Below are 22,963 nucleotides of genomic sequence, written 5' to 3' on the forward strand. Positions count from 1 at the left end.
AGTTACTTTGTTTATTTGTTAATGATAATTTAGAAACAGTGATCAAAATCATTAACCAAACTATTTACGTGATGTTTCTGAACAGTGTATTTTTAATATCAGGTAATGTTAGAAATGTCTTTTCTTTCTCCAATTAAAGTGATATATCATAAGAAATTATGTAATTAAAGATAATTTATTCGAGACTTCGGATATCAAACCTGCTTCTTTCCTAATGGACTAAATCTTTGCAACTGAGTCAATTCAAAGGATTACTTCTTATAATCAAGTTACTATATTTTTACTTTCGATAAAACTAGATCGGCAAAAAACTCTTTGGAACATGTGGAAAACATTTTTTTTTCAGAATAAATTAATTTTTTCGTTAATAATATATATTATATGTGTCGCTTTATTACTATCAACGTATTACTAGCTTCTCTACAGCCATATTAGTAAAAATATTAAGTTAAGCAAAATAATAAAAAAAGATAAGAAAAAAATGATGAATCCGGCCTGAACACTTTCTCAAGGGTCACTCTCAGGAAGGGATTCAAACAAGGGAATTTTTCTGTGGGAGAGTAACCCTTGAGAAAGTCTTCAGGCCGGATTCATCATTTTTTTGTTGTTGTTTTTTTGCTTAACTTAATATTTTTACAAATTTGGTTAATTTCATCTGTATTTTAGTAGTAGCAGCATTAGCGCTCTCTAAATACATTTTCATATTTTTTTTTCTTATTTTTTTAGTTAAATTTATAAATAATTTTTATAATTGAAATTGCATAATTTTTGTATTTTTCATTAATTTCTTAGCTTGTCTACAATTAATATATATGTGGCAAAAAGTAACAATAAATATCCGTTTCACACAAGATAATATAAAAAAAGGAGAGGTGTTCCATCCCTTCATTCCCATTTGCAGGTGGTCCGATTATAAAAGATAAAATTAAAGCTTATAATTACCGTGTTATCATCATTGACTGACTGTTCTCCCGCTTTGCTATAATTTTTTTGTCATTTAATCAAATTGCACTTCCCTAATTAAACCTTCCGATTACAATGCTGTTATTCGAACACCTCCTCTCGGATGACAAGAAAAAAAAATCCTGCTTCATAACCGAATCTTTAATTCTGAAAGTTTCAATTTTCCAAACTTAAACTGTTAAATTTTTTTACACAATTAAAATGATTATTGCACATCTTCCTTTATTTTAATTTTTTTAAAAGAAAAAGCATAGGTCACAAATTTTCTCTTCAAAAGTATTTTATAATATAATAATGAAGGAAAATTCAGAAACATAAATGCGCCAGAATCATGCATAGAATTTTACACTTTTGAGTCAAAGTTTAAAGAAATGTAATTAAGAAAATTTCCATCATCATTGGCTGATATGTTTTATTTTCATCCTAAAGATAAAATTTAATATATCTTTTAAGTTGAAAATTATATCTTAATGAAAATTGCCCCCAGTCTCTTTCTTCTTTTATGATTAGCTGATGAATATATGATTCGTTAACAAATATACAAATAAGTATATTTATTCACGCATTTAAAGTATTTTTTTATATAAGCTCGAAATTATCCCTCTATTGGATTAAAGAATATTTAATGGAACAATAAAATTGATTTTACTTCAGTCATCATTAAAATTGATGCCCCAAATTATTTTTAAATTTAAAAAATCATTAATTAAAAAAAAGGAAAAATAATATGAAAGTGTTAGAAAGTTTACTTTTAGATTTTTTTATGTAAGGAGAAAATATCAATAAATATTTTCGAACAGTCAACATTCGATTTTTCGATAAAAATTCTAAAGTATTTACTGTAGAAGTATTAACAATGGAACGAAATTGGTATCCTTATAAGGGGCGTTCTCCAATTTTTGCTTCTTGCAATTTACAAAAAATTCGTAAGCCTAAAAATTTCAAAATATTTACATTAAGAACTCCAAAGAAAAATTTTTTCAACATAATTTTTGTAATATGTAAAAGAATCCATAACTGCTTCAGAAAAATTATTAACCGTTGCTTGCAAGCAATATAAGTATACCATGAAAGACCTTTCACCTTTCACGCTCTTATTTTATCAAAAGTTATGGAAAGTTCAACTTTATGGAATTTAATATAGTCTAACAACGCTTGTATGCATTTAGTTGTGCAATAATAATATTTCTTTTTTCTAAAAGCAATTAAAATAAAGAAAAATGATAAATGAAACTGTTTAAGAATGTTTAGGAATGAATAAGTGTGATACAGTCATTATTAAAATATGGAACGAAATCTGAATGTTGTTTTATAGAAAACATAAAAAAAGCTCTCCCCATAAAATATTCCTCTTGAATATTTATTATGGAAAAATATAAATATTATGGTAATATAGAGAGCAAAATTAATATTTATTTGAAAAGTTTATTGCAAATAAATTTCCGAAATTTACTTAATGATATAATTAAAAATAAGTTTTTGAAAATGTATTTAACGAAATTTAGAATTAATTGCCATATATCCAATTTTAGGTCTCAATATCAATCACAAACGTTGAAATCAGATAGATGTTTCCATATTTTTTATCAGAATTTTTAATTTCGGTTATCTAAAATTAATAATTTTTTTTTCATTTCAGATATATTTTCCGTTTTTCAATCATAAATTAAGATTAGCTTAAACTGAATTTTAAAAAGCATTGATACATTAATGTGTTTCAAATTTGAAATATTGTCCTTTTATTTAGGTAAGGAAACGAGACACTTATTTCAAGACTTTATTCAGTTCACAAAAGACAAAGAAAAATGTATGAATAAATCAATTCTTATACAGTTTTTCCATTAAATGAATATGCATTCAATTTATGCAAGAAAGTGCCTAGGAAAGTTACATAAAGAAATGCGAAGGAAATTTATTTTTCATAATACATCATTTATTATTCATTGTATCATTTTTGAGACTACTTATGCAAGTCAATCATTATTCAGTAAATTATTTTAAAGGTAGATTTGTTTCTAAAATAGTACACTTTATCCAATTGGAAATGATCATAGGCAAACGTTTACATTTAATCAAACGTTTACGTGGAAGTGATTATGAGCAAACGTTTCTATTTATGAAGAATGTATATATAATATATATATATATATATATATATATATATATATATATATATATATATATATATATATATATATATATATATATATATATATATATATATATATATATATATATATATATATATATATATATATATATATATATATTCTATTACACTTTGATATAATAATTTTATTTTATAAATTACCCGTACATGTAAAGAAAAATATGCCATTCATAACAAGTTTTATTCCTCTTAAGAATTATCCACAACACGAGGAATCTTAAAATTTTTGGTTGATAAATTGCATCTTTATTCTTTCGTTGAATTCAAGCGCTTCGTTTTGCAAATACTAATTATTCAATGGTACCGAGGCTTTTATAGAAAATAAAATCTTACTTGACAATTTGCAATATATAATAAATATTGTAGGAATGCTAGAAGTTCTGAAATTACTATTATCATACTATGTATCATTAATTGATAAAATTTGTAGTGAATAAAACGTAACTATAATGTAGGATTAGAAGAATTATTCTTTAATTTTTATCTTTATTTACATTCTGCAAAATAAACTTTATAAGAGTTCATAATGCAGATTATTCTATAGTTATCCAAAAACTGAGTTAACTTGGGTGCAATTTTAAAACTATGCCCATCTTTTCCATAATACAAAAACATCTAACAGCTCAAAGATAATTATTTCCTACCGTTAAAAATATTTTAAAGCGCTTTCTACTTATATCCATTCTCGATTTCCAGATTTGATGTATCAAAGATTTTAAAATTCAACATTTATGGCGTCGATACAGTAAGAAGAAAATAATAGGAATTTAATAAAAGGTTGTATAAGGTCTTATTATCGATTGTACATACACGTTGACTTATTACGTCAGAAAATGAAATTGTTTGCAATAACTATACAGATAGATAAATCTTTGGAAATATATTGAAAACAGTAGAATAAAGAATTGTAAAAAATGGCTTTGATTTCAAAAAGAAATGACAACGTATGAGTATATCCTATTTTTATTTTTTTAGAATGAATCATTTGAATCATATAGCAAAATTAGCATACTAGTTCTGTTATTTTAATTTCAACATGCCACATAGATTCTGGCACTTGTATCTTTGCTTCATCATTTTATTCCAAAATTAAGCATTTTGGATTCAGTCACAATTTTCTAAACAATACGGTGGATCTGCAGTAGTATTCAAATAGAACTTAGAATGATTGGGAATGTTTGGTATATCTTTTGCGTACAGTCCCATTACAGCTACAGGATGTGACTCCGAGAAACATTCTTCCATGTTGTATCTTTTATAGTTGTAACATTCTCTGCTGAGGAACACGCAGTCTTGGATCGAATACCAGAAATATATGGGACATATGTCGTGCCGACAGCTGATTAAATCATCGTTTGACTTAACTAAAAAAATATACAGAACAACATTTTTGAAATTTAAATAATGTTTATGCCTCTAATTTTAAGGAATGTGTGCATGTTTTAAATAACTTATAAAGCAAGTAAATAAATATTTTAAAAATCAATCAGTCTTTTGCAATCACCAAATTATACTACAATACTAATATTACAGTTGTAAAACATTATCTGATTTTGAAAATAATGGAAAATAATATTTATTATATTGGTAATTCTTCGATGGTTTATTTTTATATTTTAAAATTAAGTATGCCCTTAAAAAAGATCCAATCTTTTCTTTCAATTTTTATCGTTATTTTCATGCATGGCTATTGTATTCTTCAGAAATTATTTGTGGAAAGTGTTATAGACGTCACTTACGAGATACATTACAAGTTTGAAATAAAATTTACAGACGAGTAAACCATAATATTAACTTAAACATTCAGAACACACACACACAAAAATTCTTCTCACTTAGTATTACAGTTCTAAAAAGTTAAGATTGAATGGATCCCAATATTATTCTAAAATCCATCTAAAATTATTCCAATAGTTGTATACAATATTGTAACATCAAAAAAAAAATGCGATGATTATCGATAAATATAATAAATGTCTAAAATGCAAAAAATATCAATAAGGAAATATATTTCAAGAGCGAAAATATTTTATAAAGCCATCCATCTTGTATTCTTATTATTTATACTCATAATTTCTGTTGTACATATACAATCCTTTTTTTTTCTGAAATTTTTAACCTTATTTCATATTATTTGAAATGACTTTATTGAAGCCTGTTTATCAATATCTTTAAACCGTTTTTAATATTTTTTAAGCCTTCTATATCTAAACGTTAACGCAAAGTATTTTTCCTATTCTGTTTGGTAATGCTTACTAATTAAAAAATGCATATGTACACCAATATTCGCAATAAGTTTTCAAAAACTGCTAAAATTCTTATTTCCAAGATATTTTTAAAATCTTTTGTTGCTTAAAATCATTTTGAATTTAATAAAATTTTCTAAAAAAAGAAATAATATTCGTAAAAAATAGTCATAAACTAAATTATTCACGAAAAAAAATCTTAAAAATATATTTGTGTCTTCCATAAAAAATTATTCATAAATATATTAAATTTAATCAAGTCAAATAAGCCCGTTTCTTTTCTCCAAAATGTGCACTTTTCAGAAACCCCAATTACTTGCTTGCTTCAAGATGCACCTCCTTATTTGCTAGTCTCGCTACGTTTTACACTTTTCGTGTGCAGGATTAAATAAATTGCTGTTAATTGTGAGATACTTAACAATAATTTCAAAACTTTAATTGAAATGTGGAATAGGATGCTACCAAAGTCAATTTATTATTTCAGATATATGCACAATATCAACCAAGGTTATTTAAAGCATAGAATGTCAGTGAAAAATTCTCCATAATGGATTGTTCAAATCAATTCTGTTATAGAATATTCTATTATTACAAAGACTATCCAAAATTATCCTATTCATGTATTAAAGAAAGCTTTGTTTCAAGTCGAGAGTTGAATAGTTGATATTTTAAGATATATTTTCTTAAGTGTCTTTCGAGAAAAGATAAGATTTAACATTTTTTATTACATTTTTAGAAGGAGGGCTTTTTTTTAATATAAGCAGATTTTAATAAAATAAAAATTGAAAACCAAGAAGTATCTGCTGCTTTAGAAACTGCTATTATTTTTTTGCGTTTTATATCTAACACTTTGGTCTTAAAATCCTAGAGGACAACTTATTTTTGGAAACAATTAAAAATTCATAAAATTTAAGACAATGCTTTTTATTTTAATTCCGCAATTAATACTATATAATGGAATCTTTAAGATATTTTCAGAAATATTTCAAAGCTTATAATAAATATAAAAAAAGATTTTTTTATTTATTTTGTGTTTAAAATAGTTTTTTTTTTCTAAAAATAAATTTATATAAAAAAATTAGTGTTAAACGGTAACAATCTTTCTGGCGACTGTGATCGCATTTTGCATTTCATGAATACATATTAGGTTTTAGAAGCTTATAGCTCAACTTACTTTTAAAAACTGCACTATATAAATATAATATCTATTCGCATAGTTAAAAAATAATTGTTTTTTTTTCCAATTCAACTTGTAGTGACATTAGAATATTATTTTAAGATATTGTCATAAATATTTCACAGGGCATAACAAATTTTAACAAGCTTAAAAATATGTGAAAATTAAAACGTACTATCAATTCTTAATATATTCTATTTTTATAGCATAAAACACAGTGAAAAAAATTACTTTTCTTAACTTCCAAATCAGCAGTTGCATAATCTCTTCCTAATACACATGCCGGCTGATTAATTCCACCATTTGGATAAAAGTTGATATTGCCAATGGGATACGGAATTCCGTATCCTACCCCTTAAAAATAAAAGAAAAAAATGATGGCAGATATAAAATTCAAGTCTTTAGTAGATATAATAGTTTATCTTAGAAATCTTTATCTTTTATAGAAATTATTTTCTGGAGACTTAAGACAATTTTGTGGTAAAATCGTGTTGATTACTTAAATAAAATGTTTAAAAAATTCCATAAAAATCTTTGCTCTTCAAATTTTGCACTGTATGTATTTTTATATCACACAAAATCAAATTTAATAAAATTAATCCAAATTTATTTTTTTTATTAAATTAAAACTAAAATTTGAATGTATGATGAATTTTGAAAATAAATGGGTCATTAAATGTAAAGTTAAATTACAATTGATTATTTGTGTGTTAAAAATCCATTGTTCTAAATGAAAGTATAAAATAGACAAAAATAACAATTTTATTTTAAAAGCATTTTATCGAAAAAAATATTTTCAGACTTATACTAAATTATATATTTTCAAAACTTCTATTCTGGATTATTTATGACATTGACTATTTGAACAAATAATGTTAGTGCAACCTTTTGAACTTATATATTTTCAGATACCAATTATGTAGTAATAAGCAATAAATATTATTGCTTATTGATAATTAATTTTAATTTTAAGTTTATTTTTGAGCGATTAAAGTTTATTTTTTGACCGACTTTTGACTGATTTATATAAATGAAAATTATGCTTCTTCAAATATATATATATAAACTGTTACAGTTTTTATTTTTAATAAGAGAGTGAGAGAGAATAACTGATAATTTGATAAAAGTTTAATGAATAATGATCTTGCTAGTTGATTGACTTTCTTTGTTTTATTTGTAGATATGCAAATATGATATTCATTGTGTAACTATATGCAGTTGAATTCATATATTTTATGCAGTTTAATAAAACAGAAATAATTAACACTACCGATCTTGCATATTTTGAAATAATGGATGATGATAATGCTATCACGAATTTTTGAGAACAATCAAATTGAAGACATTACGGTTTCTGTCAACATAATATTCTATCGCCATTCAAATGAAATAATTTTAACTAAAATGAGTGTGAAACTAATATACCTCCGTTTGCAATCACTCCATTGCTGCAATGAATTACATCCACAAAAAGTGCATCTGAACCAGTCAACCGATTATACGTAACATTTAATTTGTATAACGGAGCAGCAGGGTCCAAGCCTATGATAAGAAAAAAGTTTTTATGTAATTACATTGATTAACATAGTTCTCTTCTAAAAATATAAAATATAAAATGTTAATAAATATTCTCGTTATTTAAATAAAATATATGGCGTAATATAGTCTCATGTAGATTCTCAGAAATAAGGGAAAGTATATGCTGATAGTTTTTAATGTAAGACGAATTTCCAAAAAAATTGTTTAAAGTAGAATTTCAGTTATTCTAAGATGATAATTTACTGTACTGGTGTTTAATAAGATGAATTATTAAGATTTACGGACTTTCAAAAATAATTCACTTTCTTTTTTCAGCATTTTGCTTTTGATATATATAATATGAATTGTCTGATTTACTTATCATTATCGATGCTTAAGAATAAAGTGAGTTCCTCTAAATTATTAGTATGATCAACATTATAGAATAATGTTTCAGAGCTTATTTCATCCTAATTAAAATATAAAGAAAAAATTAAAGTACATGGAATTTGCAAATTATGCAAAAATTTATGTATTATATTTCAACGTGTTATCTAAGGTTCCAAGCTCCATTTAAAATGGTGTATTAAAATATTTCATATTACAGTTTAATGTGTAAAATTAATTTTCCATGTTATAGTAAGTGTATTAGTTTCGGTGAAAAAAAAATTATCGAGTTGGTAATTGAAATGAAAAAAAAAAAGTTCGTTAATAGTTTTATGACATGATTTTAAAGAATTATTTAAACTAAAATCTGAAAATAATTAACCAAAAATATAATTATTAGAAGCGGATTCAAACATGGATACGGAATGAAAAAAATCTCTATACACAATCGCTTTTATCATTTCCCTTTTCCTATCGCTTTCATCGCATAAACGCAAAAATTCGTTTTGTTTTTGTATTTAAAAGAACAAATATTTGTTACGTTTTGCTGACATTGTCAATATCATTTTAGAAATTCGTACATAATATACAAGCATTACACAGATTTTCATGCTATAAAAAGATAATTGCAAGTGCGAGACTACTTCTTCAAGATAATTAAGGTGTTTACTTTTTTCGTATTGAATATATACATTTTTTAATCAAGAAGAAAACTCTGAAACTCCTCGCAGAGATCGAAATGTCAATATTGGCACAAAATAATACCTCCTAGTAAAATGTAGCATTTTATTTTATGTAGTATTATTCCAAATTTTGAGTTTGTACGAAAATAAATACTTTATCTGCAAAAGCCGAGTAAACATAGATATGGAGCAGGTAATTAAATTATAAAGAACAGGTTTTCGAGTATGTTGTTACGAAATTTAAAATTTATTCATTTGCATATATTCTAGGAATGCCTTTCAACGGAAAAACCGTAAAATACTATTTGGTAAAGAATTCCGAAAAAAAAAATTAAATGCTAAGCATAGTATAAAGTTTTAAATAAATGCAGCATGTTAAGTTAATAGTTTATTAGACTTAATCGCTATATCCGTCTGACTAAATGATAAAAATTACAGAATTTACGAGAATGAAGAGGATTTAAAAATTAACAGCAAGAAATGTAAATTCGAATATATACTTGTATACGTTTTTGCAATAACTTAAAATTTTTCAGGAAAATTTCCTTAGTCTTTAATTTTAGTATTTTACTAGGTTTTGAACCAAAATGGAAGGTCTGACTTTCTTACGTATATCTCCTAATTCCATTCATACATTAAAAAATTAAACCTTTTCAGTTATTATTAATTTATTAAAGATGAGAACTTTTCTTACTAAACACAAAAGAAAGGGGTGCAGTGTGCTTTATCCGTAACTGGAGACGTAACGAAGAATCAAAATGACTCCTCGTTGTTCATTTGCTCTGATGATCAAATGAGATTTTGTCTTTGTATACCATCATCACCTCAGTACCTTCAAGTTGTTTTTTCAATAGTATATTGGCAAAAGTCTAAGTATGAACACATACATATGACCGCGTTATTCTTTTTCAAAGTTTGTGTTGCTATTTAGGGAGTTATTGACTCCATGACTCTGAAACTGCTTTTAATTTCAATAAAGTAAAAGAAATAAGGAAATATTCTTAAAATAATATTTAAAATATTATATTCTTCATTTTTTTGTTAAATTCTAATAGTTATTAACAATAGTGTAATTCCGTAATACCTAAACGAAATAAATACTCATTAAAAGATTGTTTAGGTTTCTTTTATAACGTCCTTCCAACATTTAATATTATAACATTTGAAATTTTTAATATTAAAATCTGTAATATATTTAGTAAATACATAATTTCCAGATTTCCAAAAAATTCCAATGATATTTACATACAAAAAAAAAAAAAACGAAAAATAACAGTGGAGTCAAACATGGAGTCATTTTGACTCCATGTTTCTTGTCGCGTGAGGATATCTAAGTCTCTAGTTACGGGATAAAACTGAAAATAAAAATAAAATTATATTTAATTTATTTTATATTCTAAATATATATCTTTAAATGAAAATTATGCTTTTATTTATGCTACTTTGCTTCTTAAAAAATTATTGGCTGAAGTTTTCATTGGTCATTTTTGCTTCATTTACTCATGTCTTAGTCTTACATTGATTCTCGAAAAATGGGGTATCACATAAATCTAAAAAAAACATATCAAGTAAAGTTGCAAATCTGTTTTTTTATTTATTTATTTACTTTGCAAGAATCCTGAAAGTTTTGTTTTTTCTTTTATTGATATCAAAGTTTTTGTTTTCCAACATAAGTGAATCACTTTACAACTGCGCATGTCTAAATAAAAATTTTATTAATCGCATTACCGCTTATTCGTCCTAAATAAGGAACTCGTTTTCCTGCAACTCCAGCTACATGAGCACCTAAGCTGTGTCCTATAACATGAATACTTGTTGCAGTTTGTCCTTTTTCCTTCTAGAAAAGTCAATTTAATCGTGATGCGTAAATATGAAATAATTAAGACATAAAAATAAATTTTCATTAAACATGTTTTATTTGAAAAAATATTAGTAGCTATGAATTCGTTATTTTTTTAATGAAGTTATTTAAACTATGTATTAAATCGGTATCTTCTATATATATGATATCACATATTTAAAAGCATTAAATTCTAAATTAAAAATTTTGAATGTAAAAATCTTAAACAACAAAGTAAAATACATAAATAATTTCATAATTTCTCCTTTTAAATTTTCTTTTCTCGATATTAAAGAATTTATAGTGTTAAAAATTATAGTTATATGATACTTTGATAAAATATTTAATATTATCCAAGTATAAAACATTTATATTTTGATAATATAAAATATTTTAGAATATATTTGATTTAAACTGAACTAAGTTTTTCCAATGAAACAAGCAATGAAATTGAAACAATGACATTTTTAATTTTAGTAGAAGAGAGAAACTAATTATATTTTCATTAACTAATTAACTAACTTTTCGTTAACTAATTATTTACTTTTATTTTTATTATTTATTTTATATCTTTTAGGGCAAGATAAAAATTGATGCCTCATTTTCAAAAAAATACTCAAAATAGAAAGCAAAAGTTAATGTTTAACTTACCGTTAGGTAATTAATGAATTTTCCAACTTCGATTCCTGTTAAATATGCATTTTCTACAGCATGTTTGTATATTCCTTGATTATAATTCGTCCAATTAACAATAATAACATTGTAGGGATCTATTGACAATAAACTATTCTTTATCCGCTAAATTAAAAAGAAATAATAGTTTGCATATTAGGCTTGAAAACAGACATTTCCATAAAATAAAACACTGATATAATGGATAAAATAAACATTGCTTATCTTCAATAATATTTCTTACTATTCTTTAAACAAAATGATATTATGTTTATCGAAAGTAATACTAATTAATCAAAGTAGTAAGTAATCAAAGAAAGTAGTAATTAATCAATAAATCTTCAAATTCTCAAAAAAAAATTAGAAATATTCTGATTGCATTCTTCCAATATATGTAAGAGAAAAATTATTCTTATATCATTAATGGAATGAATCAATAATCATTGGAAGATTTCTTCTGCGGATGAATGATCAAACATCATGTTCAAAGTGTTAACAGTTACGACTGTTACGATTCCGTATAGCAAAAATTATCACTTGTATTTTGTATATAGATCTATAACAGCGCATTTCCCAACTTTTGAAAGACTTTCGTAACAACATGATCAATTACAGTTATACATTTAAGAGCTTTCATGGCATGTTCAGCAGATTTAAGTTTGAATCTTTGGTTTATCAAATTTGTTAGTAGGATTTTCTTAATTTCGCTGTATTAATCATCAAAAAGGCGGACCCTACTTAGCTATCATTCATAAAATTAAACGTAAACATTTGAAACGCAGAATATATTAGGGAGATGCATGATGATATGTATTCCAAAATCTCGTCATTTCATCATGATCATTCAAACGAATTGAAAGGACCAACTAGTGAGTTGACTTCATCAACTTGAGCCTCTTTCCATGATGATAAAATTCTCTTTGCAAGTGAATCTCCATTTTTGCTACATTATATGTACCGTTTAACATATCGGAAAATTACCGTTGTGGGTGGGAAGTGTGGTCAGTGATAATTTGGCAGAGTCTTTTTAAATGTTTTAAAGTGAAAAATTTGATTTTGATTTTCAAATGACATAGTCGATCTTTGATGGTTTTAATTTTATGGCTACAGTGACTTTTGTTTTGTGGACGATCATAGTCATTTACATGGTAGACACTTGGCAGAACAATCATTTTGGAAATAAAAATTTTAGTCGAAATTTAATAGTGCAGATATAGAGATTAAAAGAGTTTTTTTTTCCTTAAATATGAATAACTAGAAGAAATTTTTGTTATGAGTCTCGCGATATATACATACATGCATTTATTGTTGCTGCTTCTAATGGCATTTGCCATAGATAATTCAGCTGACGAAGTCAGAGATTTTACGCCGAGAGAACGTCTCTTGTTTTTCTGTAGCCGTATCTATGGTCAAGAGTACGTATTAGCTACTCACGCGTCACAACCTTTTTGACGGGGCGGACTTCATTCATGCATTTCCTTCACTCATCCACAGATCGTAATTTAGACCTGAATCAGAGGAAGATCACCTCTGAATCAGTATTCCCAGTGGTATTACTCTCTACATGGAGGACTTTATGCCCACAACAGATCTATACGTGCGCCAGCCACTGCACACGCGGAGAGTCTTCGACCGGCCGGGTTCGAGCTCACAACCCAAGGGGTGCGAACCCAACGCCCTATCAACCAGGTTATCCCGACCCACACGCATTTAAAATTCCAATATTAAATTTTCAAGAAAGATAATTTTCTTCAAAATTTTTTATAATACTTACATCAAAGACATTCCCAGGTGATAATTTTGTTGAATATCCATGAATCAAAATTTTAGTTTCTATACCTGGATCAAATGCACAGTGATCAAATTCTTCATTTTTAGGCTCTACGTAGCATGGCGAGTCAATGTTATCTCCGGTGTAAAGAAGATAAGAAACGGAACAGATATTATTGTTTGGTTTTGCAAACGTTTCATTGCAGTCTGAATAACATCCAGCAGGTATGCCATATTTCAAATCCTTGGTACCTGAAATCATTGTGTAAATAAACAATCAAACGAATCTTGAAAACTTATATTATTACTTACTAGCCGCCTTTGGCGACCAGCCGGTTCGCCAATCTTAATGTTCGTTAAAATTTTCATAATTAAATATTTTATGCAATTCCTACTTTAATAGCTTCTTCATCAAAATATTTTAAAACTTCAAATTTTGATAGGCATATAATTCACTCATAATATTATAAACGCCTTCAGTCATAACGTAATATGTATCTCTCTCATTTTCTGTTGGCTCCCATAGAATTCATACTTTAAATAAAAGTGGAAAGGATTAATCTGCAATTAATATAATAATATTTTTTACTGCAACAAAGTATTTTTTTTGTAATATGATTATTGAAAACAGTCACTAAAGAATATCTTTCTTAATTTATGTAATAGTTCAAAAATTTGTCAACAAAATTTTCTAAGATTCATCATGACCAGATTGATCAATTAACAATGTTTAATTTTAAATGCATCAAACACTAAAAAACAAAACAAAAAAAACCGAATTGTTTAAAATAATCGGTCGAAAACAGGTTAAAAAAAAACTACTTAAAAGACGATGGTCTTAAAACTATAAGCATACACAAAAAATATATAACTAACATAAATACACTTTAATTACAAAAGCATGCAACTAATCTAAAAATAATTTAAATCGTCCGTTGATATTGGTTGTCATGTCAACAATCAGAACACAATGCGCATGCGTGAATTTACAACGCTAGTTACAGTAACGCAAATGCGTGAGTTTTTCTAAGCCAGTTGGGGTAACGCTATGCAGATTAGAAATTTTTATTTCCTTTATTCTGTTTTATTTTAATTCAAAAGTATTTCAGAATTAATCTGAAAGATCGATTCATTCACAATGTTTAATTTTAAATGCATCAAACATTACGAAAATAAACAGAATCCTTTGAAATAATCAGCCGAAAAATCTTAAGCCTAGCCTCATTACTGTTGGGGGGGAAAAAACTGAACTCATACGCATTTGGTGGTAGGGAAAATGAATAATTTTTTGTCGAGAATGTTAGCTTTTAATTAATAATTAAAATTCTAATTAAAAATTCAAAAAAAGGGACCCCAGGTGCACATTCCCGACCTGTAAGGTATACATGTACCAAATTTAGTAGCTGTAGGTCAAATGGTCTTTTCTGTGGAGCGCCAACACACACACACGCACACACACACACACACACACACACACACACACACACATTGAACTTTATATATAAGTATAGATGTTTTTTTAAAGCAAGCGAAGAGGGGAAAACAACTATTCTAAAAAATTGGGTAAAGCAGGTGTTCTTATTAAATAAGTAATTTAAAAAAAAAATGAAACGAAAAAGGGGAAAAGTTATTCTATAAAATTGTGTAAAGCAGATGTTCTGTCGTAGGAACTTCTTTTCCCTTTCCAGCTGTGTTGCCATAGAAACCGGCGCACAGCTGTTTACACGTTTATGTTTATCTATTCAGATTTTATAACATCTAATCAGAGTAACGGTGAAAATCAGTGTGTTCGTGTTCGTCAATAAATGTTAATTTTTTTAATAACATGATTAACGAAAACAGAGTCACTGAGAATTTAAACCTTATGGGAACTAAAAAATATCTTTCTTAATTTATGTAATATCTCAAGAATTTGTCGACCAGCCGGTTCGCCAATCTTAATGTTCGTTAAAATTTTTATATTTAAATATTTTATGCAATTCCTACTTTAATAGCTTCTTCATCAAAATATTTTAAAACTTCAAATTTTGATAATCTTATAATTCACTCATAATATTATAAAGGCCTTCAGTCATAACGTAATATGTATCTCTCTAATTTTCTGTTAGCACCCGTAGAATTTATGCTTTAAATTAAAGTGGAAAGAATTAATCTACAATTAATATAATAATATTTTTTACTGAAACAAAGAATTTTTTTATAATCTGATTAATGAAAATAGAGTCACTCAGCGTTTAAACTTTATGGACACTAAAGAATATCTTTTTCAATTTACGTATTATCTCAAGAATTTGTCAACAAAATTTTCTTAGATTCATCATGAGCAGATCGATTCATTAACAATATTTACTTTTAAATGCATCAAACACTAAGAAAATGAAACGAATCGTTTAAAATAGACGGTTTAAAACAGGTTTTAAGAAAACTACTTAAAAAACGATACACTTAAAACTATAAGCATATACAAAAAAAATATAACTAACATAAATACATTTTACTTACAAAAGCATGCAACGAACCTAAAAAACATTTAAATCCAGTCCGCATCCGTTATAATAATTCGTCAACACAATGCGGAATTCAGAACACAAACCACATGCGTGAATTTTCAATGCCAGTTACGTAACGCAAATACGTGGGGTTTTTTTCTACGCCAGTTGGGGTAACGCTATGCGGATTAGAAATTTTTAATTTCCTTTATTCTGTTTTATTTTAATTCAAAAGTACTTCAGAATGAATCTGAAGGATCGATTAATTAAGAATGTTTAATTTTAAATGCATCAAACATTAAGAAAATAAACAGAATCGTTTGAAATAATCCGCCGAAAAATACTAACCCTAGTCTCATTACTGTTGGGAGAAAAAAAAAACGAAAGCCTTGCTCATTTGGTGGTGGCGAAAATGTAAGTTTTTTTTGGCGGAAAAGTTGTCGGTGGGGAAAATGGAAGATTTTTTTGGCGGGAAAGTTAGGTTTTAATTAATAATTAAAATTCTAATTAAAATTTCGAAAAAAGGGACCCCAGGTGCACATTCCCGACCTCTAAGGTATACATGTACCAAATTTGATAGCTGTATATCAAATGACCTGGCTTGTAGAGCGCCAACACACACACATTGAGCTTTATTATAAGTATAGATAATAATCTTTATTCATAATTATTGTGCATATCCATTCAATTCATACTCATTTTTCGAATAAGTAGTACCTGGAAGCATCTTGTAATAGCACAATCAAAAGTATCGCAAAAAATTATGTTCATTAAAATTCAGTGGTGAAATATTAAAAAAAAAGAGACCTTAGAAGTTTTATGACATTTGTCTCATAATTTTAAAAAAGCGTTTACCCTAATCTATTTCTCAACTCGAAAGAAAATTTAAAAAATAGATAATACAATATATTTTTAAATCTTGAAGATATAATTGGAACCCATTTCGATAAAAGATGATATTTCAATAAATCTTTAAAAAATGGTTTTTTTTTTTTTTTTTTTTTATGTAAACCGTAATAAAATAACTGATAATATGATGCAATTTTTTTTTATTTTGTTATATATCTTGTATCGAATGAATGGTGTTAAAATATGTCGAAATAAGAGAAGAAAAATGCAGATGTAATTTATAATTGACAGCTAATTTATAATTTACAGAATAAAGTAAATTGTCATATTTATATAAATATTTTTGCTGATGTAAATCATGATGATTTTCAGTTTTAAAGATTCGGGCAAATAATTCAGTTAGGGGAAAGAAATGAACATTGCAAATCAATACTAAAATTAATTTATAATGTTCATAATTGCAATTAATAGTAAACATTATGAAATAATAGTAAATTAATAGTAAATTTATAATGACAGTAAACCAGCACTTTTTAAAAAAAAATAATAAAACTATGTTCATATATTTTTAAATTTCTATTTATGAAAACTAAAATCTTTGAAATGTGATTCCAAAACAGCTAAAACAAAGATCCAACATATAAATGCAGTACTCTATATTCTGTGATATTCGAGTAATTCTTTTATTTATCTTGTATTTTATTCAATAGTTTAGATTAAAGAAAAAAAAGAAACATAAATTTCAAAGCTTAGCAAAAAGGGTTTTAATGAATCACGAAACAATTTACTTAAGATATTTTAAAATATACGTATATTATAATTTATTTCATTTAGAAGAACAATCGATTTGCGAGTGAAGATGATATTTGAAAGACACAGTTTACAAGCTTTAAAACTTAGTGCTTTTACAAAAAAATAGTAACTTTTTGGAGTAAATTCATCAAGAGAAAAATAATTGTTTATTTGACAGGAAAAAAATGTAAATTCAAGAAATGTTTACATATTATTCTTATTTTTAAAATAGCAGATGAATTTCAAATTCCATAACGAGAAAAGTTATTCCTTAGTAAAATAATAATTGGTTTTACTTTTTTTTAAAAGCTGAAACCGTATTATGATTACATACGAAAAGAATGAGGATATAATAATTCTTACTGTTGATATGTTAAAGTTTAAACTAATTTCAAATCTTGAAATTAGAACTAAAAATGAAATAACTAAACACAATTTTTATAATTTTCTTATCTTGGTTGCTTATTGCAGCTAAATGTTTGACAGAATACAATTTCTTTTTTTTTTTTAACATTTATTTAAAAAAAAAATTTACATTTATTCATTATTAAAAATAAAAATATACATAATTTGTTTCTTCAATAAATTTGACGAAGAAATTTCATTTAAATTTATCATAGAATGTTACTTAAAAATCTTGCAAGAATTCATAAAATTAATTCTTTAAATATTTATGATTTCACCAAACTTTTTTCCAAATCATCATGAATATAATTCATATATTGACATCAAATAGTCTATCAAACTCCACATAACAAGATAGAAAAATTAAAAATAAACGGTTATATTATATATTTTATAGCGATACAAATATTCTTTACCGTAACAGCAAGCTCCATAGGAAAAGAAAATATTATCCACAATAATGAAAAAAGCTAACAGAAATTTGAACACCCTCATGTTAATTCCTCTTGTTCTCATTGACGAAATTCTCTACCAATGTGTGGCATTGAAGATTGCTGCAAATGAAAGAAAATTCCAATTGGCTCTTTCTGAATAAACCACAAGTGCCTGTGAATGGGCATATATTTATGCACATGTAGTAAAATCAACGCAGCTAAGTAAATTTCAAAGAAGCCTTATCATAAAATACAGTTTTATGTTCCTTGCACGCAGTAAAGATTAATCCCTTGATGTTCGGTGCTTTAATAAATGAAATAAAAGTTAAAGAAAAATTAAAGGTAAATAATCTTATATATATATATATATATATATATATATATATATATATATATATATATATATATATATATATATATATATATATATATATATATATATATATATATATATATATATATATATATATATATATATATATATATATAATAAATAATTTAATTAATTAATTTTTGTTACAACATTAAACAATAAACAAATTTCAACATAATTAAAGATATATTTTATAAGTTATTCGAGTATATTAAAAAGCGGACTAACATTCAAAACAATAAATAATACATGACAAACAGCGACCAGTTCAATGTATACTGTTTCATTTTTAGAATCCTTTTATAAATATTAAACAGTTATTGTTTATTTTTTTTAATTCTTTCCAAAAATAAAGATTGTAAAATATCTGAATTGAAATCATCTGCGCTATATAATATCGTATATGGGACTATTAAAATGGGAAAATTAGTTATTTCAGAGAATTACTGATCATGATAAATTATTTGTTTCATGGAATAAATATGCTATGAAACAAGTAATAAATCATGATCAGTATTACTAATATAAAATGGTTATTATAAGAAATAACATAAAGTTCTATAAAATAATTCATTTAATTATTCAATATTAACAAATATACAAACATTCAGAATACAATTATGTTTATATTTTATAATCATTTGCATTCGAAATACTAATTACAATGATCACATACTTAAGATGCTTACCGACTATATCTCCTCTTCTATACTAAATCCTGCCCCATACACTGCACCTGAAACTACTGCATTGATACAACAATGTAGAGGAGACGGAAACATCTGAGTTAAATTAACTAGTAATTGCTTTTGAAATCAGTTAAGTTTTTAGCTGAAAGAATGAATGTTATAAGAATGATTATGTCATTCAAGTTTAATAAATTCATATAAACAGCAGTTAATAAAAGAAAGCATTTTTTTTACTGGTTCCTTGTTTTTTGAATAATAAAAGATCATAAAACTTAAGGGAAAAAAGAAACTAAAGAAAAAAGATTTAAACTATCAGATCTTGGAGAAATATTTTTTCAAAAAAATTGTAATAAAATAATTTGGAATAATTATTCTTTATATTATGTCTGATTCATTCAGCTGTAAAAGGGTAAAAGTAGGATCATGGAAATCATGAAATTCGCTTAAAATATGAATGTTATTTTAGATATGTTTATAAATGCCTTTTCAAGAAGAATTTTTAATTTAAAATCTACTTGTGTTTTTATCTACTAATATGACGTTGTTTCTATTTTACCAATTTGTATGGCAATGAATATCAAAATTTGTATACATATAGTAACAAAAAATTGCATACAGAGTTATTGACAGTTATTGAAATAAACAAACATTCTATTCTCTAAATTTTACGATTTTTAATTTAAAAATTTGGCTTGCTTATTTATTCTTATCGAATGGCATAACGGTGCTTACAATTTTTCTCCTTGATTTATCATAACAACTAACATGTGTTTCAAAATATTTAATTATTTTAAAATTCCAAATATTTTTAAATAATTTAATTTATTCAGAAAAAATAACGGTTTTCATAAATGAAAAGCTTTTGATAAAAATGTTACAGGAAATTCAGCGGTTATTTTAAGCCTTTAAAATTTAAAAAAAAAAAAAAAAAAACTTTATACATTAAAATAAGTGACAAACTGTAAAATGTAATTCTATAAGTATTAAATGTACAAATTTAATTTATTTTTTCAAATATTAGCATTAGTATTAGTATTATTAATTTACACATTAATATTAGCATTATTACATTAACTCTGCCATATGTAATGATACATAAGAAAAAGTCAATCGACATACATTTAAACAATGATTTTAATAAAAATGAAGATAAAATTACTTTTACAAAGTACTTTTAAAAAATGCACACTTTTTAGATACTTCGAATATGCAACATTTTTAATGCCGTCATATTAAACGATTTATAAATGCACATTATAAAAAAACTAAATAAGAATTTTACGAATATAATTTGTTCTTAAATTTAATTTTTATCATTAAAAATTTAGTTTCTTTTTTTCCGAAACACACATTTTCTGATTTGCATATATGCATTACAATTTTAAGTTACAGAAATTGTACTTTGACAGTAGAAAATGAAAAAGATGATTGATTACTTTTTTTAATGATGCAATGAAAATTACCAAGAATGTTTATTGCACTAGAAATTGAAATATATATATATATATATATATATATATATATATATATATATATATATATATATATGTGTGTGTGTGTGTATGTGTGTGTGTGTGTGTGTGTGTGTGTGTGTGTGTGTGTGTGTGTGTGTGTGTGTGTGTGTGTGTGTGTGTGTGTGTGTATTATTTACTATGCAATCAGAATTATATGCTTAAAATACTCCACTGATTGGAATCTGAATTAACAATAACTTTAAGCAAATTTTAATTGAGGTCTTAATAAAATTTTTGTTAAAACAATCGCTTGACATAATGGCACGATATTAGCATGAAAACTATTATCATGGGTACTTTATAATCAAATGCGAAATGTAGAAACTTTAATGTAATTGAATTCGTCTTACCCATGTACTTCCAAGATTCATTACGAATTTTGATGGATTTAAATGCCAGAATTGTATTTACTATGGATGCCAGAATTGTATTTATTATGGATGCCAGAATTGTATTTATTATGGAATATATGCTATGAAATATATTCTCATAAGAAGGCTGATGAATTATAAAAATTGATGATGAAGTATAAAAAAATGATGAAGAATAAAAAATTACTATTGCATATGGAAATAGCAAACTTAGAAATTCCAAAATTTTTTACCGAAGTTAGGATCCAAAGTATATAAAGCATTGCTATGAAATTCATATAGAATTGTAAGAAATTTATATTTACCTTACGAATGTGGTTTATTCTTTACGATTTATCATGTTTATTTCTGTCACTTGGAATAATAAGAAATTGAGCACACTATGAATTTCAGTCACATATAAAAGATATCTTCATAAAAAAAAATTAAAAACTTAATGTAGTAGTGGAAGTAAGATGGAGAAAAAAATAAGATGATATTGCATAAAAATGGGTAAATTGCTGACTAGCAAATAAAGTCAGCAGAAATCAATTCAAATGAGAGGTTGTTAGCTATCATTGGCAGTGACCTTATCAATGTGTATTGATCACAGAAAATATTTACGTAAAATTCTCATCACTAACGAAAAATATATTAAGCAAGAGTATTCAAACTATACTAGATTGAGTTACTAGCAATTCATTTCAGGTAATTATCACTAAATAGTGTCACCTACTTATGAATAAAAGCATTGATCATAAAAAAATAACTGCAATCCAATATTAATTTTTTTAAGAAATTAGTTTAGGAAATTAAAATTATGTAATTTTATATATTGTTTTTCAACAAGAGATTAAGGCAGATAAATAAAATGGAGATAATTATTCTTGGTTATAAAAGTCTTAAAAAGGGTTAAGAAATGACTTGGATATATATAAAAAAAATGTCTATTAGCTTTAGGGGCAATAAACAGTTAAATTGCTACATTTTTATATGAACATTTTTTTTCATTATAATGTATAAAATATTTAATATCATAAGTAAGTTAATAAGGAACATCAGCAAAATATACGTAATAAAATTGGATCTTTTCTGCTGATAAGGTAGAAATCATACTTGTTAAGAAAAAGGTAAATTTATATACTTTTATAAATTTTCTTTCTCTTCATTTTTTAGTGTTTATTATTTATCGAATTATATTGGATAGTTTTTCCTTTAATTTGGCTCAAAATCTGAAAACTTTAAACATAAATAAAAATTCAAAACTAAGATAAAAAAATTAGGGATTAATATAGAAGTTTCTAAAGAGATATAGAAAACTAGACAATTGTAATTAAGTCCTTGGCAGTATAAAAAATATTTACATTAATTATAGTTAAATTTTATTTGTATGAATGAATAGGTATGCACATTAATAAAAAGGAGATTATTTTTGCATAATTTGCATAAAATCTTACATATTTGAATATACTTCTAAAATAAATAAAATATTCCTAATTTTTTGGAGAAAACTATCAGGTTTTTCCGAGAGAAATAAATAAGAATATTTTTATATAATCTTAAAAATATGACAATATAATATCTCTTAAACAATTAATCCATTCAATTAAACATATAAAATTATATTTCAACTATTTCCTAT

The 22,963-nt window shown here is 25.4% G+C and overlaps 1 protein-coding gene across 4 annotated transcripts; it reads right to left on the reverse strand.

The window, feature by feature from the left end:
- Positions 1-4,080: 4,080 nt before the first annotated feature.
- On the reverse strand, positions 4,081-21,734 carry LOC129968167 (pancreatic triacylglycerol lipase-like). Of its 4 annotated transcripts, none has more exons than XM_056081988.1 (9): positions 21,653-21,734; positions 19,458-19,599; positions 18,378-18,515; positions 13,431-13,678; positions 11,636-11,782; positions 10,873-10,981; positions 7,982-8,098; positions 6,788-6,910; positions 4,081-4,497 (listed from the first exon to the last, which is right to left on the reverse strand). In XM_056081988.1, exons 3-9 carry the CDS (start codon positions 18,475-18,477, stop codon positions 4,238-4,240), a joined length of 1,104 nt encoding a protein of 367 aa, XP_055937963.1. In that variant the 5' UTR covers positions 18,478-18,515; positions 19,458-19,599; positions 21,653-21,734; the 3' UTR covers positions 4,081-4,237. The 4 variants fall into 4 exon arrangements, with proteins under 4 accessions (XP_055937963.1, XP_055937964.1, XP_055937966.1 ...); XM_056081989.1 differs by having other exon boundaries at positions 18,378-18,567; XM_056081991.1 differs by having other exon boundaries at positions 19,445-19,599.
- Between the last annotated feature and the right edge of the window lie 1,229 nt (positions 21,735-22,963).

The sequence above is a fragment of the Argiope bruennichi genome, chromosome 5 (genome assembly GCF_947563725.1).
Source record: "Argiope bruennichi chromosome 5, qqArgBrue1.1, whole genome shotgun sequence".
In the NCBI taxonomy this organism is placed as follows: Eukaryota; Metazoa; Arthropoda; class Arachnida; order Araneae; family Araneidae; genus Argiope; species Argiope bruennichi.